This window comes from Drosophila pseudoobscura, chromosome 4 (genome assembly GCF_009870125.1).
Source record: "Drosophila pseudoobscura strain MV-25-SWS-2005 chromosome 4, UCI_Dpse_MV25, whole genome shotgun sequence".
In the NCBI taxonomy this organism is placed as follows: Eukaryota; Metazoa; Arthropoda; class Insecta; order Diptera; family Drosophilidae; genus Drosophila; species Drosophila pseudoobscura.
This window is the reverse complement of record NC_046681.1, coordinates 29,610,477-29,626,133: the sequence shown is the minus strand read 5'-3', so window position 1 is coordinate 29,626,133 and position 15,657 is coordinate 29,610,477. Positions and strand designations below refer to the sequence as shown.

The 15,657-nt window shown below is 42.4% G+C and overlaps 6 protein-coding genes across 6 annotated transcripts; 3 read left to right on the top strand and 3 right to left on the bottom strand.

The window, feature by feature from the left end:
- The first annotated feature begins 1,084 nt into the window (after positions 1–1,084).
- On the top strand, positions 1,085–2,144 carry Hacd1 (3-hydroxyacyl-CoA dehydratase 1). Its single transcript, XM_001357053.4, has one exon. It carries the CDS (start codon positions 1,188–1,190, stop codon positions 1,932–1,934), a length of 747 nt encoding a protein of 248 aa, XP_001357089.3. The 5' UTR covers positions 1,085–1,187; the 3' UTR covers positions 1,935–2,144.
- On the bottom strand, positions 2,134–3,808 carry Nfs1 (Nfs1 cysteine desulfurase). The gene is made up of 2 exons (XM_001357052.4): positions 3,549–3,808; positions 2,134–3,491 (listed from the first exon to the last, which is right to left on the bottom strand). The coding sequence occupies exons 1-2, from the start codon at positions 3,685–3,687 to the stop codon at positions 2,233–2,235; spliced, it is 1,398 nt and encodes a 465-aa protein (XP_001357088.1). The 5' UTR covers positions 3,688–3,808; the 3' UTR covers positions 2,134–2,232.
- Positions 3,809–4,009: 201 nt separating this feature from the next.
- On the top strand, positions 4,010–6,387 carry LOC6903277 (uncharacterized). The gene is made up of 3 exons (XM_002132940.3): positions 4,010–4,788; positions 4,994–5,065; positions 5,938–6,387. Exons 1-3 carry the CDS (start codon positions 4,117–4,119, stop codon positions 6,349–6,351), a joined length of 1,158 nt encoding a protein of 385 aa, XP_002132976.3. The 5' UTR covers positions 4,010–4,116; the 3' UTR covers positions 6,352–6,387.
- Positions 5,149–5,884, bottom strand: LOC6903278 (mitochondrial pyruvate carrier 4-like). The gene is made up of 3 exons (XM_002132941.3): positions 5,690–5,884; positions 5,590–5,630; positions 5,149–5,521 (listed from the first exon to the last, which is right to left on the bottom strand). The coding sequence occupies exons 1-3, from the start codon at positions 5,781–5,783 to the stop codon at positions 5,231–5,233; spliced, it is 426 nt and encodes a 141-aa protein (XP_002132977.1). The 5' UTR covers positions 5,784–5,884; the 3' UTR covers positions 5,149–5,230.
- A 48-nt stretch (positions 6,388–6,435) lies between the features above and the next one.
- On the top strand, positions 6,436–13,279 carry LOC4817708 (carbohydrate sulfotransferase 11). Its single transcript, XM_001357051.4, has 3 exons — positions 6,436–6,761; positions 11,806–12,277; positions 12,341–13,279. The coding sequence occupies exons 1-3, from the start codon at positions 6,474–6,476 to the stop codon at positions 12,568–12,570; spliced, it is 990 nt and encodes a 329-aa protein (XP_001357087.1). The 5' UTR covers positions 6,436–6,473; the 3' UTR covers positions 12,571–13,279.
- A 1,495-nt stretch (positions 13,280–14,774) lies between these two features.
- osi (electron transfer flavoprotein regulatory factor orsai) lies at positions 14,775–15,644 on the bottom strand. The gene is made up of 2 exons (XM_001357050.4): positions 15,461–15,644; positions 14,775–15,343 (listed from the first exon to the last, which is right to left on the bottom strand). Exons 1-2 carry the CDS (start codon positions 15,500–15,502, stop codon positions 15,128–15,130), a joined length of 258 nt encoding a protein of 85 aa, XP_001357086.1. The 5' UTR covers positions 15,503–15,644; the 3' UTR covers positions 14,775–15,127.
- Between the last annotated feature and the right edge of the window lie 13 nt (positions 15,645–15,657).

Genomic DNA, 15,657 nt, shown 5'->3' with positions numbered 1-15,657 from the left:
AGAAAAAGACTTCGAGCAAAAGGTACATGTATACATTCGAACCTCTGTAATGAGAAGGGATTTTTGAATAAATGACTTGGAGCACTGAGAACACTGATATGGTCGATGGGAATTTATGGGAAGATGGGATTTAATTTCAAATGAGCATTGATTCGTATAGCTCTTGGGACAGAGACTAAATTTGAGCTGATGATCGATAAATTAAGCGCGTAAAGTAGGAAATTGATTAATTAATCGGATAAAATTATGTGGGCAGGGAAAAATGTTTTATCTAGCCAGTAATATTCCACGGAATATAAAAATCAAGCAATATAGAAGTTTAATTCGTTAGTATATTTACGGTATATATTTTGGTATATTTCTGAGGGTCAGACCGTATACTTCATCGGATTTTCTTGCTTTCTTGCCACCACGTCTAGCTCACACACCTCGCAATTTGTATACTTTTCATAGTTTTTTCTAGTATTTTCCAGTATATTTTAAGACGCGTTATGGACTCACCCTCTTGTCCAATGCACCAATGTAGAAACCGTGTAGAAATGCCACTTAGAGCAATGTTCCTGTCCACATCGAATACTAATTCGTGATCAGCATCGAACTCCTGATCGTTTGTCGTCAAAATCTCAATTTTTTCAAAAATGTCGGAATAAAGTCATGGATAACGGAGGTTTTTCACACTGGCGCTTCCATGGGGCTTAAATGAAAAAAACCGGGCAAAAATTTTTGAAACGTACACATTTCCCCTTCAGGTGTCGCCTTTGGTAATTACCTGAAAATGTAGTTAATATGTAGCGAATGTGTAGTTACTGTGTAATTAAGTTAGTTTATTGGAAATTGTTGTTGAGCGGTTTTGTTCAAACCTTATTTTATAAACAATCCAATAATGATGAGAGTTTAAAGTTTACCAGTCTTATAGGAAATTGATGTAATAATCGGATAAATTTATGAGTTTAGACCCTCAGGTCTTAGCTAGCTAACTAGCTAATTAACTATTCCACGGAATATAAAAATCAGCAATGGTATTTTTTTAAAATCAGACGGTATATATTGGTATATTCCTGAGGGTCGGACGGTATATTTTGGTCAACAGGTGAAAGCGACAATCGCGCGATAAGTTTTGACGACTGTGATTAAATTTAATCATTTTATTAGTCGAGGGGTGAGGTGAAAGTTCACGCTGGTTGAAAATGTCCGCAAAAGTAGCCAAGTCAAACAAGTCTGCCTCCAAAGAGCCGTCGGCGTTGGCAAAACTCTACCTTATCGGCTACAACGCTGTGCAGGTGGGCGGCTGGAGCTACATCCTGTATCAGTTGGTCAACTACTACCTGCTGCAGGGCCCCGAGTTCCGCGCCCAGATAACGCTCTGGGACTACACACAAGTGGCTGTCATTATCTTCCAGAATGCAGCCTTTGTGGAAATCCTCAACGCAGCCTTTGGCCTGGTGAAATCTAATCCGGTGGTCACCGGATTTCAAGTCTTCAGCCGCATGATGGTCGTCGTTGGAGTGGTCATGGCCACGCCCACGGGCAAGGTATCGCCAGGTCTGCCCATTGCCCTCTTTGCCTGGGCCATCACGGAGATCATCCGCTATGGTTACTATGCGCTGAACATTGTCAAAGTGGTGCCACACTTTGTGGTCTTCCTGCGCTACACCACCTTCATTGTCCTGTACCCGATTGGCGTCACCGGCGAGCTCCTGTGCTTTTGGTGGGCCCAGAGCTATGCCAGGGAAAACAGTGTGTGGAGCACGGTGATGCCGAACAAATGGAACGCAACCTTTTCCTACTTAGCCTTCCTGTGGATTGTAATGCTCGGCTACATTCCCATCTTCCCCCAACTGTATCTGCACATGTTTGCCCAGCGCCGCAAGATCCTTGGCGGCGCCAGCAGCGCCGTCGGAGCTGCCTCTGTCCAAAAGAAGAAAGCGCAGTGAACCTTGCCCAACCAGCACGACACAAATTCCGGATTCAATTTGCATACCGCTCGTCGTCGCACTTTGGAGTCGGTCGTCGTAAGCGTTTCGCGTTCGCTTTTGGGGTCGCCTCTTACCTCACCTCTTGCACAAACATATTCGATTTTGACGCGTAAGCTTTAGCTATTAGGTGGTTTTTGTGTACAAATAAACTAGATACTTTTTTCCAAAGGCGTTGCAACTAATTTATTTTGGGGGTTTTATAATTATTGTATTGTATTGTAACAGTAACGGCTAAAATATTGGATCTCTTTTTCACTTAGTGCTGGGACCATTGTATGGACTTGAGATCTATGCCCTCTTGGACCATTTCCCAGAGCGGCGACATCTCGCGCAGCCTCTCCACATGCTTGATGCACTTGTCCGCTGTGTAGTCGACCTCTTCGACCGTCGTGAAGCGTCCAAGACCAAACCGAATGGAACTGTGCGCCAAATCCTCGTCGGCGCCAATGGCTCGCAGCACATAGGATGGCTCTAGGGAGGCCGATGTGCAAGCAGAGCCACTGCTTAGGGCCACATCCTTGAGGGCCATCAGCAGAGACTCTCCTTCAACATAGGCAAACGATAAATTCAAACAGCCATTGTAGGTGGCCACAGCATCCCCGTTGCGGATGACGTGTGTCAGTGCTTTCGAAAGTCGATCCACTAAGCGGTTAGATAGAAAGTCTATCCATTTTTTGTCGTACTCCATCTCCTGCTGGGACAGCTCGGCAGCTGCTCCCAGGCCTACGGCCAAAGACGCTGGGACTGTGCCGCTTCGCAGGCCACGCTCCTGCCCGCCGCCACTCTGAATGGGCTCCAAACGAACTCGAGGCCTGCGACGCACATACAGAGCACCAACACCCTTGGGTCCGTATATCTTATGCCCCGATATGGACATCAGGTCAATATTCATGGCATTCACGTCCATAGGGATCTTTCCCACGGCCTGGGCCGCATCAGTGTGGAAAAATACTTTGCGGGATTTGCAGAGCCTGCCAATCTCGTCGATGGGCTGCTTCACGCCAATCTCATTGTTAACTGCCATAATCGATACCAGGGATGTCTCTGGCGTGAGGGCCTCCTCCAACTGCTTCAGATCGATGATACCATTGGTCTGGACCGGAAGGTAGGTGACTGTGAAGCCCTCGTTTTCGAGTGCTCGGCAAGAGTCCAGGACGCACTTGTGTTCCGTTTGTGTGGTTACGACATGCTTCTTCTTGGTGCCATAGAACCGTGCCACACCCTTGACGGCAATGTTATTGGACTCTGTGGCACCTGATGTGAATATAATCTCCTTCGTTTCGGCGCCAATAAGATTGGCAACTTGTTCGCGTGCCTTCTCCACAGCTGTTTCCGATTCCCAGCCATAGGCGTGCGTGCGAGAGTGAGGATTCCCATAGTAATTGGTTAGATAGGGCAACATGGCATCCAGCACACGTGGATCCATAGGTGTTGTTGCCTGGGCATCCAGATACAAGGGCCGACCCTTTGTCTGTTCGTTTTTGATGTTGAAACGTACTTGGCGCTCGCGAAACTCTGCAAATATTGTACCAGTTTACAAGCATACACAAGTATAATCTTCCATAGCATTACCTTTAGATGTTGCAGCGAATTTTACTGCTGGTTGTGCAGCGGCTGCCGTTGTGGCTTCGTGCCTCACAACCCCCACAGCTACATTTGTGGCCCTGGTGCGGAGAACGTGCGCTTGCACGTGACCTAGCACCTTCTGCATGATACAATTTGTACTCTAAAATTCGTTAGTTTAGTTTTCGTAATAGTTATTTCACAAGATTTATTTAATTTTCTTATCAGCTGCTGGTAATCGACTGTGCTATCGATAGCCACCAACGTAACGTTAAGGCAATCTATCGTTATACGATTTCTATACAATAAAATACGATTTCGCTTACAAGTCTTGCAATTCGATCTCGATCTGGATCCAACCAATATTGCTTTACTATGAAGAAAATAGCTTTCACTTCACTTATTGACCTCAGTTCATTTAAATTATTGAATACTCCGCACATACATAAGTGCAAAAATGTATTGATACGTAGCTACGATAGTAATTGTAGCGCTATCGATTGTACTGCAAAACCAGCTGATCTGCCGCCGAGCAAAAATTATGTTTATTGTTCAATAAACAACGTAAAATAAAAATATGGATAGAGGGGAATACAGAAAAGATCGCTCTACTGATAGAAGAGAACACTCTTTACAGAGAAGGGATCGCTCTTCTTCACATGGAAGAGAACGCAGTTCACACCGCAAGGATCGCACATCACACAAAAGGAAACACTCTTCCCGCAAAAAAGAACGCTCCCCACACACTGCGTCAGATCGTAGAGAGTCTCGGGATCGCTCTTCACACGAAAGGAAACGCTCATCACACCGAAAAGAAGGCGCTGCGACATCTAGACGGGAACGCTCACCACACAGAAAAGTGTACTTACATAGAAAGGAGCACTCTTCCCCACACAGAAGGGAACGCTCTCCACACAGAGCAAAACGCTTTCCACCGGAGGAGCACCTAAGAACGCCGGAAACCAATGTCCTGACCTACAAGAAGTTGCAGCAGATGCCCGTAAATCTGCGCAAGAAAGCAATTAGAGAAGCACGCAGCCGAAACGAGGAGATACTAAGCAATCGCAAGGGAAAGAAGAAAAAAACCAAATCATGGATCACTGCTCGACGCCAGTGCAACGCCGCCGAATGTTCCGAGCACAATAACCTGGTGGACAGCACAGAGCAAGAACTCCGTCAGATTTTGCAGGGTTTCGATGTACTCTCGGACATACCCTGTGACTGTACGGCCACGGAGCTGCTGGGCGAGGTAAGTGACCCCGATTTCGCACAGTTGAGGCAAGCAATTAGCACACTAGGGTGTTCTGCCATCATTGATGTCGTCATTCTCAATGACTGACCTACTGCCCGGTCTGAAGACTCTACAGATGCTAATTGATCGGCTTTATTGTGGGAAACGGCTACCGTTATGCGCCAGTCAGTGTTCACGTATTGAATATGTTTCATAATTTCAGATTGCCATCGCAGAGGGAAACGCCACAACTATTTTCGTGGAGCGAGATGGACTCAGCACCCTGACAATTGTGGTTAGTAGTATCTGGAAACGCAGCTGTTTGCACTCGCTTTCGGCGGCCTATCAATTAGCTTGATTCAATCACCAATCGATCAATATTTCACGAGTGAAATGTTGGCGCCGCAATGTCAATCCAGAACAGCGTCAATAGTTTTATTTGTTAGCATGCTTAGACTCTTTAATGATCTTGTTTAGAAAGTGGGACAGTGCTGTTGGGTTCCACTCCTCGGGGTGACCGAAAGTCCTGCCACACCTTGACCAGATCATTACTAATGCTCCTCCACAGCAGGACGACTTGGGAAGCAGACATCACAGCATTGCAGGCCATATAATTATAGTTCCTGGGCCTGATGACCATAGACCAGCGAGACCATAGGACACCACTCAAAGCTAGGACAAGTGTCTGCTTTTTTGATATCAGATGCGGCTGTCGATTAAGCACATCACCAAGCCCAGCTAAAACCACGCTCTATAGGAGAAAAGAGAGAGCAATGTTGGGGATCAAACACCTAAGGGAGGGATCCGATCCGGCCATACCCATTTGAAAACAGGACCCCAGAAGAAGACTGTCTGCGGACCTTAACAGAAGAATTTTAAATGGGGGAAATCCGTAGTGTAAACCGATCTGTTAGCATACCCGTGGGTGAGGTCCAAAAGGGTCTCAGCGGGGCCGGCACCCGCCTGTCTACGTTCCTGACGACGACGCCATACAGCAGGGAGAAGAGTCTCATATCCTATTATGTTTGTCGTGATATCCGAAATCTTGTACAATTTTCGTATTGTACAATTTAGAATTTTGAATGGTTAGGCAACGAATGTACGATGGAACTCCAAACAAAACTCTCTCTCTTGAGGCATGCTCTCTCTAATGTTTTCTCTCCGCAGCTCCATCAGCCCGAACCGACCATCGCGCAGCTTAAGAAGGCCATTGCTGTGATATCTCGCGCCGAGCACAAGCGAAGACAGCGCGAGCGGCACGAAGAGAGTCTCAGGCGTCGTGGATTGGCCGACGGCGGGCCCGAAGATCCACAGCGGCAGCAGCAAGTTGCTGGTGGAGCTATGCCGAGCTCCACCGGCGAGTTAGTTTATTCCGCACTGCGCAACGGGCACGATCATCGCGCGTTCGTTTCTTGGCACTTTCTATGGCGCTGCTTTGGCCTCTTCAACGTGGAAACGAATCAGCCGATCGACGACCGCTCAAACGGACGGGCCACCCTCACAGAGCTGGGCATTGAGAACGCTGCCGCCCTGAAGTTTGTTCATCGCGTCAAGTACTTTGGTTGCCAAAGGCAGAAATAGCCAGCAGAGCACATCCACTGACAGCCAATGACAGTAGTAATCTTTTATAACATAAACATCGGATCATTGAAAAGCCAGTCGCTGGTCGTCAGCAATCGTAAGGAGGCCACCTGCATTGCATTATGCATCAACTGGTTTCGCTTTGGTTTTGCATTTCACTCGTTGCCACCACCATCTTCACTCTCACCCGCTGCACTCCGTTTGAGGATGGGAACAACAACAATGTCAAGATCACCAAGCGGAGCCTGGAGCTGACACAAACCATCAATATTCAGCGGCAGGAGTATATGCAGCGCCAATGCGAGCTACTCGGCGAGCACACCCAGACCCAGGAGGATCTCACGGAGCTGCAAATGGATCATATGATTGTGGACAAGCAGCACAAGCTGCTCTACTGCTATGTGCCAAAGGTATGTCAACCGCTGGCTTCCTGCTGACGCAGCAAAAAGATTGAAAAACGAGCCGACGGTCATGAATGATGTACACATATGATGATACATATTTGTACATTATTGTGGTTGCCATGTGCCGTCCCAAAAAAGGCGTCGGCATTAGTCAAAAATCGGCATAAACACCGAGTTCTCTTTTCCTGCTCTGCTTTGTTTATAAAAAAACTTGTTTCCTCTGCTTCTTGTGCCTCACGTGTTCTCGTTTTGCTTCGAAACTCGGAGAGTCCAAAGCATGTGTTGAGGTTTTTTTGTTTATCTTGCAGCTCGTGGCAGTGACAAGCGAAGAAGATCCAACCAATGAGTCTATGTTTGCTTAGGCCACAATTAGAAGCTATAGTTAAGTGATCTCTTTCACCCAATTTGGTTCTATAGAGACTTACAAGCGCATTTGTAGGCACTTTTAGCTTATCGAAGGGTTTACACTCTCATAGCAGCATTATATTATAGAGAACCACTTGTATATATACAGTGAATTTCCTTATAATCGAACAATCTCCTGTTCAGGCATTTATTTTTGTATGGAAAAATCAATTAAAATGTTCCTCAACCAAATTTATCAGCTTATGGGGACTGCTCTAGTATTAGAACAGTTTTAAATGTAAAATTTCCGTTGATTTATATGTTTTATATTCCTTTATACAAATAAAGGCACGTATATGCAGCTTGCAGTTAACTCTAGTCCGTTTCGGTTCTATACAGACTTACAAGTGCATGTCTTATCGAAAGGGGCTTACGCACTCATATCAGCATTCACTTCATATATATACTCATATATAGTATATTCCTTGAATATACTGCTGATTACACTGGAATTAAATGCTCAATTACAGCTCAAAACGACTGTTCTCGATCAGTTTCGACCCTCAGTTATTCTGTTAAATGGCTTGTAATTATACGTAATAATCTACAACTTTTGTAATTTGTGATCTAAGCCACCAATAGATTACCAACTAGATTTGCATTCACTTGCCAACTACTGACTACTACTCGTATTAAAGTGATCTGCTTAGCTCGGGAGTCAAAAGTCAATGTCTCAATGGGTCTGGCCAACCGCTGGCTCAGTGCCACTGTCCCCATTCTCTAGTTGATAAGACCTAAAACGAAGCTGAACTTAGAGATTAATATAGAAATATTTGCAAATATATGGCGATTATCTGTGGAATGGCCCCCATGAGGCCATCTATTCTGTGACGTCTTTTCCCCACAGATAATCCAATCCAATCTATATAAGTATATACAAAAATTAATTAACTTAAACTCTATGCACCTTTGATTGCTTTAACTAATTGGATTAGGAAATTACCTATAGAGGAAATTAACCAAAGGAAATGGCCTTACAATAGTACCACCCGCTTATCAGCCAATAAGTTATTGGAAAACATTAGAACCAAAACTATAAGATTAGATTGTCAGAGTGGCCGCCCGATGCCGGTTGCTTGGTGTGAGGCGGCTTGACATAAAAATAGATTCCTGTTTCATGTTGCCGGACAACCTTTGAACCCCTTTTTAGTTCTTCAAACAAATTCATTTCGGCTCCTCCACAGAGCACAATAGAGTAATAGCCAATGAATGATGCGGCATGCGGCATGCGGAATTCTACGCTACTTATCAATGCGATACAAACCTTGATTGTGGAGTCTGGTTATACCAGTACCCAGTATCCGCCTTTTTAGGGTAGTGGAGGAAATGTCATCTTAAACGCACACATTTCAAAATCTTTTCTTTATTCGAATTATACCCATTTGTTGTTCTACAAGATATAATTGTGAGATATATGGCTGTGCTATAGAAGATTACTGATGGATGTTTAAGGGACCAAAAAAGAAAAGAAGAAATACATATCATAGTTTCATTAGTGGGATTAGTTTTCTAAAAAGTACCCTAATCTGTACGAATTTAAACCTATAGGAATTTACATACTACTCGTATTCCCCGGAAAAACGATTCATAGAAATGATTGGTGAGGTATTCTAAAAAAATAATCTTTTAATAAGGGAATTTAATTATAAGAAATATATCAAAATATAGATCAGCTAGGGACACTCAAACTTACTTGATTTATCAAGAGTTTACTTGATTTATCAAGAGCCAAATATCAAGAAACTATTTGGCGGTCAGACATGGTCGGACAATTCATTTTTGCCCACATATGGGACGACGACGGCCCAAAAATTTTTTATATAATATATTGATGAAGTTATCTGTAAAACAACTCAGACTGCAGATCACTTTTATCCGCAGTATTTGCTTTTAACAAATCGCAAAGTTCGAACAGAGTGTACTAGGTTTGTTATCCGATCTAAGAGATTAACAATCATTGTTGAGTATAGAAATTTAGTTAGACATTGAAGAATGTTGTGACTAGGGAGGGAGTAGGCGTGTCAGCGAACATGCCACCTGAAGTGGCTATACACACGTTCCCCTTATCAAAGTATTGCCTCCACTCCACTCCATGTCTATAATCTGGCAGAGCGAACAATGAGAGGGGGATCTCTTAAATCATATAATTACAAGCTATTATTCATATTCGACTCTTTTCATATATGTATGTATGTATGTACACGCGCGCGTCGGTCAAGCGTTTTCCCAGCTCATTCTTCCATGAAGTCGTAAACTGTTTGTGTTTACCCTTGGCCAATAACCCTCTCCACATCATATTTCGTATACCCCGATATCCTCCTCCACTGCTGCTGCTGCTGCTGCTGTGATGGAGGCTCGCCCAGAGAGTCGGCTACTCATTACGAGTATGCGGCCGTCGCGTGTTACTTTAATGGCTATAAATGAATTGCGTTAAGTTCGCATATTTGTGTTTACGATAGCTTACGTACATATGTATTGAGAGTGTACTTACTCGTATTTTCAGCATTACTCTGAACTTTGGCCCCGAAACCCCCTAGAGCTGGAGAGCGAATATGACAGTGGGACGAGATTGATTGAAAAGATGAGAAATGTTTAAATTTCACTTGAGTGGTGAATGTGGTTCTAAACACTCAGTCTGCTCTGTGAGCCTTGGTTTAATCAAGCAAAACATTATTTTTTTAATTAACAAAATTGTAGCCTAATATTATTTCTACAGCACAATTTAATGTGCTAAGTTATGGCTAGAGCAACAAGGCCTTCAGGCTGTAGTAAAACCTTGAAAGGCACAAAACGAAAGCCTGATTGAAAACTTTCACATTTTCGTTTTCTTTTGACTTGTTGACAGATCCTCCAAGCATTCACCATGAACTATGGGCTTGATCGAGTGGGGGAAAACATGGTTTAGATTGTCTAAACATTTTTCAAGGTTTCCATTTCGTTTTCCTCTGATCTAGACAAATAACTGAGTACTGTAAGTACTCGCATTCTTGAAATACTGGGTAAACATTCTTTCATTCGACACTGCGGACATATCCCTTTGCACTGAAAGCACTTACAATCGAAAACTTGGACTTGGATCATGCGAGCGGGGTGCACTGAAGCAATAGTGATTGAAAATACATGTATACGCTGCTGTGTTTGGTTAAATCTTTTGAAACATTTAAGAAATTCGCTTTCATCAAACTGCTTGGCATATGCCAGTTGTTCCACTGAACTGATCTTTTTGAACCTCCGTCTGTCGTTTCTTTTTGGATTGTGGTTCCACTGTCTACATGGGAATTGTTTGCTTTTGTAATGTGAAATGTTTTTGCGGTGTTTAATTGCGCTCGGCATTATCTGTCCGCCCAACCAAAATGTTTATATACAATTGTTTTTTCGAGCTGTACGCGAGTACTCGTTTGCCCCTAGTAATACGTACTGTTTGTGTGTGTTCAGTGTTGATGTGCTGCTTGAGGCTAAGGCTGTGCATAGTTTTCGTTGGTTGACTTCAACGACTTGACTTATTGCCCAATGTGTGTGCCCCATTCGGCCGTTGGCTATCCCCCAAGCAGATCTTTCTCTCTTGGCGAAAATTATAATTTATTGCAGTTGGCAATTATAATGAAAGCACTTGCCTGACAGAGGTCTCCGAAGAGATGTAATTTCACGATTAACACTCACAAAATTGCAACAAAATGGCATTAAAAAAAACAGACGTCCAGACGGGGTCACTTTTCTGAACATCGATCCCAAGAATATGATACCTTTTTTTTACTAGTACTTCATACCCAGCAACAGAACTCCTCGAAAAGCGCTGACTGGACTATTGAGCTCGAGTTTTTTTGACCGAAAATTGCTTGCGACTGTTGCTTCTTTTAGACATTGATTTTATGACTAATAGATATGTACATATGTATATTGGGTGACAAAGTTTGACATATAGAAATATATTAGCAGTTGCTCCCAGCTCCTTCTATTGCTCTATTGCTATTTCAAAAACAATTAGACTAGATCCCTGGCCCAAGTCTCTCTAAGTCCCTACTTATAGTTCCTTAAACTATATTTAAATGCTATCAAAGTTATCCATTTCAGTTCAACAATTGTCAGCCTAAGGCCATAAAAGGATCTACTTGGAATCTCATTCAATTCAATGACTATTGTTAATTGATAATATATCCTATTCAAAAGAAATAAGCTAAATGAATTACACAAATTACTTTATGAAGTGACTCGAAACTAATTTGATAACAGATATCTATAGAAATATCGAATATAATGATGACAATGATAATATTTGCCCCTTTGCAGAACTTCTTTTTGGAATAGTTCTTCAATGAGTGTGCAAAATGATAGCAACAACAAATAGATTTCTTCGACCTTTATCTATCACTAATGGGTTCTCCCCGTAAAGTAATGGAAGATATGCTATAGGCTTATCTAAGTATTCCTTTGAATTATGTGATTATGTGAAATGTATGATTCATTCCGAAACCCAAAAAATTATTCTGGCGAAATAACTCATAGGGAAAATGTAAACGAAGAATTGTATTTTTCTTGTGGCCTCAATCGGATATGTACATATTTCTTGTTTATTTTGTTTAAATTGCGGAATACCTCTTGAAACTAAACAAATTCTAATGCCGCTTTTCTCTTTGCCGTTTTCCAGGTTGCCTGCACGAACTGGAAGCGAGTGCTGATGCTACTAACGGGGAAGTGGCATAATGGCACAGATCCCCTGCAAATCCCCGGTTCTCTGGCCCATTCGGTGGGCATGTTCGCCAAGTTCTACGATTTGAGCGATCAGGAGAAGCAGCAGGTGCTCAGCGAAGACTATACGCGCTTCATCCTGGTGCGGCATCCATTCGAGCGACTGCTTTCCGCCTATCGCAACAAACTGGAGGGTGATTCCCCGAGTGCTCGGTACTTTCAGTCGCGTGTGGGCAGGCAGATTGTGCGGGAACTGCGCCCGGAAGCCAGCAACAAGTCGCTAGAACATGGGGACGACGTCACGTTTGGAGAATTCGTGGAGTATCTGCTTACTCCAGAGCTCAGCAGGGCCAATCAATCGGCGTACAATGAGCACTGGGAGGTGATAGCCAAGCTGTGCAATCCCTGCGTAATGAAATACAATGTTGTGGGTGCGTATGAGGATACCACATCATCATTCGAAATCGCTATCTGACCACGACTCTTTTTTCCAGGCAAATATGACACATTGCTGGATGATTCCGCATTGGCGTTGTATCTGGCCGGAGCCACAAATCTGACATTCCCCACCGGCCACAAGCCCTCCAGCACGCGTGCCAATCTTCGTAAATACTTCGATCCCCTGCCAATCGGTGCCATACGCCAGTTGTACGAAATATACGAGGAGGACTTTCGCTTCTTCGACTACGGCATGGACGATGTTCTGGGCTTCGAATTCGGCTGAATGAATGAATTTGTAATGTGAATGCTCTCTGTTATGTCCGAGTCACTACCATAACGCTTTCCACTGGAAAAGAATGTGATTTTTATCATAGGATTCGTATTAGCAAATATTGGTTTAGTTAACGTTTAGTGAAGCGCCATGCGAATATTATTTTACATTCACCCCTCTCCACACAAATATCACAAACATTATTCGATTATTACTCGTAGTAGTTGTGTTCGGTTTGTTTAAGAGATTATTAATGCAATCAAAGTGTTAATTTGTTAGGGAAATTATACTGTAATCATACGTTTACGATATATATTGTACGATATATAAGTATTTTATTTGATTTTAATTATACGCCAAATGTAGTTATTATAAACGTATTAAATGTATTCGGTTATGTTGGAAAAATACTTTGACGTTTGTGTTTAAATTAGATTAGTTAGATTTAGAATGGACAACAGTATACCTTCAGTTTGATGCGTAAATGGTTTGGAGGATAGTCTATAAATATTGTTATCTGTAAGAATTATTATTATAGATTGATGCTTAAAAGATGTGGAAGATAACTCTGTACTGTAATCTCTTAGCATTGCATTGTTGAAGACCAAGAACAACATGTTTACTATTAAAGTTATTTGATTTTTAGACGGTGTATAGGATAGCTCTGTAAGTATTGTAAATTGGGCAAAAATTATTCCAATTATTAAAAGTTTTTGGCTTATATGGTGCCTCGGATATTGTGTAAATATTTTAGATAACAGAACCTTTCTTATATTGCTTGTAGGACACTGAGTATATATTGTTATTTTAATCCACTGCATCGTAGAGACAAAAAACTTTTAGAATTTGTATAGTTCGATACTTCAATAGTGCATCAGATTGTCTGTTAACATTGTATTCTGAGAGAAAAAATCCTTATAATCGATTATAGTTCGAAGCTAAAATGTCTGTATTACGTTGCGGGTGATAAACATCCTTGAAGCTATATCGACTGCAAGCGGTTGACTGTAGTTTTTAGTGCCAAAATATTTTGGTTTTCTTTTGTATTTCTCAAAAGAAATTTTTAAAGTTTTCTTTCACGACTTTTCTCCTCCTTGGAAAAAATCTAGGAGTGTATATGTATCTACACAAATTTAGTTAAAACTCGAGTGGAATCTAAATCCTTTACGGATAACAGATTCGAGTTGAAGTGTAGTTTCCATGGGCTATAATGTAAATCAATTTATTTAACGATTCTTTATTGAATTCAATTGTGGAAATGGAGGAATGAACAAGAGTGAAAAGAATGATTGAATAAGAAAGTGTATAGTGGAAAAAGGCATCCCATTGTCTATCTAGTCAAGAAATCCATCGCATCAGCGCTTTATGTAAATCCAGCTTGTACTCTATAAATAGTAAGTAAGTACGTAAATCTAAAAAGCGAATCATGTAATGTGCCTGCAAATGACGGTCACATCTGAATGAGTTTACACGATTTTCATATTGACATCATCTGAACCCTGGACACACTTATCAGTTTTACATTCCCGTGCTGCATTGATCGTTGAAAATCGTATTGTTTTTGCCCCTTGATTGCGCGAAAGCTTTCATGTTTTCGTCAGAGTAATATAAAAGCTCAATCAACCCGATGGATGGCGTCGGAAGTTGTTTATCGCCTTGGAGGGGCGACCCCATGATCAGCCCAGCCGCCCGTCTGAATAATTTAAATACGCAATATTGTCTATAAGAGAAACGGAGACGGACGGCGCCCAAAACGCATTCGTGATATTATTTCGTGGGTATTTTTATCCGGGCGACATCTCATCAACAAAAAAGGTAGAGGTGCAGCCGACGCCGAAGCTATTGATACCCTTTACAGATTGAGCCATTCTATAGTGGCTATAAAGAATCTTTTGAAGCTTAAGTTTGTGAACTTTCTTGAGTAAAAGGATTCGATTTGGAACAACATATGTGGAGATATAAACTTGAATATGCAATTTCCAACATCGTTTTGGATCTAAATAGTATATGGCTCGTGATTTACGCTAATTATATCATTAAGATCAAGAATATATGTATATATTTTATGTGAGGTCTTGTCTTTGTTGCAAACATCGCAATACCCTCTGCAGAGGGTACAACAGTAACGATATCACATGCGCGACCGGCCTTCCTCCCCGCCCTCTACAAAAAAAAGAGCCGCCAGTTCAAGGTCGCCCCATACAATTATTTTCGTTTTCGGCTTTGGTTATTCAATGACTGCTTCTTTTATTCGCTACGTCCATTTTTTCGCTTTTTTTGTTTTTGTTGGGTTTTGCATCAATCACAAACTTGAAGTTAGACATTGACAAGACATTCGAAATTATGAATTAATAGGTTTTTGTATAGCGTATAGGCATAGGGAGTGTTGTGCTGATATTTTATAGGGTGTGCGGTGTGTTGGGAGTTGCGTTGTTTTGCTTTGGCAAAAGAATATGCATTATATGTGTGTGTATTATTTAAAGCAAAAAGCATATCATATTTCTCTCTCTCGCGTCGTCAGTCCTTGAATTTCAATATCCGCATAAACTTAAACACCGCCGTTGCAGATCTATTCATTGTAGCTATAGCGCTGCTTCACGGTCCGATACTTCTTCAAAGAATAGAGCGCTTCCACTTCCTTGGCTAGGTAGCGTCCCTGCGCCAACAAAGCCACAATCTTCTTGGGATCACTCTCATCTTTGTGATTCATGAATGCGTCATGGATTTGCTTGCGGAACTTCTGAGGCCCATTTTGGCCGGGATACTCACGGCCCAGATACTGCAACTGGAGGAAATAACGTTTACGCAATGTTTTTTGGGCGGGGTGGGGGTGCCCTGTTTTCCCAATGGAATGCGCCGGAATGCACGTGGCCGGCCCGGGTGGTTGCTGCAGCGAACTTACGTGCTTGTAGAGGCTGATAACTTTGGAGCGCAGCTGTGACATCACCAGAACTCGGCGAGATTTGTTTGTTTGTTAAATGCAAAAGTATTGACTAATGCGACCGCAGCTTTGGAGCAGTGCAGCTTTTCAAGATTTTAAGTGAACCAGAGATGGGAAACAATCAATAACATTTGATAATTGAACGAACTTAACCCACT

What these genes read in the sequence shown, in the direction of transcription:
- Hacd1 (XM_001357053.4), top strand. Translation starts at nt 1,188, where the DNA reads ATGTCCGCAAAAGTAGCCAAGTCAAACAAGTCTGCCTCCAAAGAGCCG.
- Nfs1 (XM_001357052.4), bottom strand. Translation starts at nt 3,687, where the DNA reads ATGCAGAAGGTGCTAGGTCACGTGCAAGCGCACGTTCTCCGCACCAGG. An exon ending in ATTCGCTGCAACATCTAAAG is followed by an intron (nt 3,492 to 3,548) that starts GTAATGCTATGG and finishes CAATATTTGCAG; the next exon opens with AGTTTCGCGAGCGCCAAGTA.
- LOC6903277 (XM_002132940.3), top strand. Translation starts at nt 4,117, where the DNA reads ATGGATAGAGGGGAATACAGAAAAGATCGCTCTACTGATAGAAGAGAA. An exon ending in CCACGGAGCTGCTGGGCGAG is followed by an intron (nt 4,789 to 4,993) that starts GTAAGTGACCCC and finishes TCATAATTTCAG; the next exon opens with ATTGCCATCGCAGAGGGAAA. An exon ending in TCAGCACCCTGACAATTGTG is followed by an intron (nt 5,066 to 5,937) that starts GTTAGTAGTATC and finishes TTCTCTCCGCAG; the next exon opens with CTCCATCAGCCCGAACCGAC.
- LOC6903278 (XM_002132941.3), bottom strand. Translation starts at nt 5,783, where the DNA reads ATGAGACTCTTCTCCCTGCTGTATGGCGTCGTCGTCAGGAACGTAGAC. An exon ending in CTTTTGGACCTCACCCACGG is followed by an intron (nt 5,631 to 5,689) that starts GTATGCTAACAG and finishes TCTTCTGTTAAG; the next exon opens with GTCCGCAGACAGTCTTCTTC. An exon ending in GGGGTCCTGTTTTCAAATGG is followed by an intron (nt 5,522 to 5,589) that starts GTATGGCCGGAT and finishes TTTCTCCTATAG; the next exon opens with AGCGTGGTTTTAGCTGGGCT.
- LOC4817708 (XM_001357051.4), top strand. Translation starts at nt 6,474, where the DNA reads ATGCATCAACTGGTTTCGCTTTGGTTTTGCATTTCACTCGTTGCCACC. An exon ending in TCTACTGCTATGTGCCAAAG is followed by an intron (nt 6,762 to 11,805) that starts GTATGTCAACCG and finishes GCCGTTTTCCAG; the next exon opens with GTTGCCTGCACGAACTGGAA. An exon ending in AATGAAATACAATGTTGTGG is followed by an intron (nt 12,278 to 12,340) that starts GTGCGTATGAGG and finishes TCTTTTTTCCAG; the next exon opens with GCAAATATGACACATTGCTG.
- osi (XM_001357050.4), bottom strand. Translation starts at nt 15,502, where the DNA reads ATGTCACAGCTGCGCTCCAAAGTTATCAGCCTCTACAAGCAC. An exon ending in TTATCAGCCTCTACAAGCAC is followed by an intron (nt 15,344 to 15,460) that starts GTAAGTTCGCTG and finishes TATTTCCTCCAG; the next exon opens with TTGCAGTATCTGGGCCGTGA.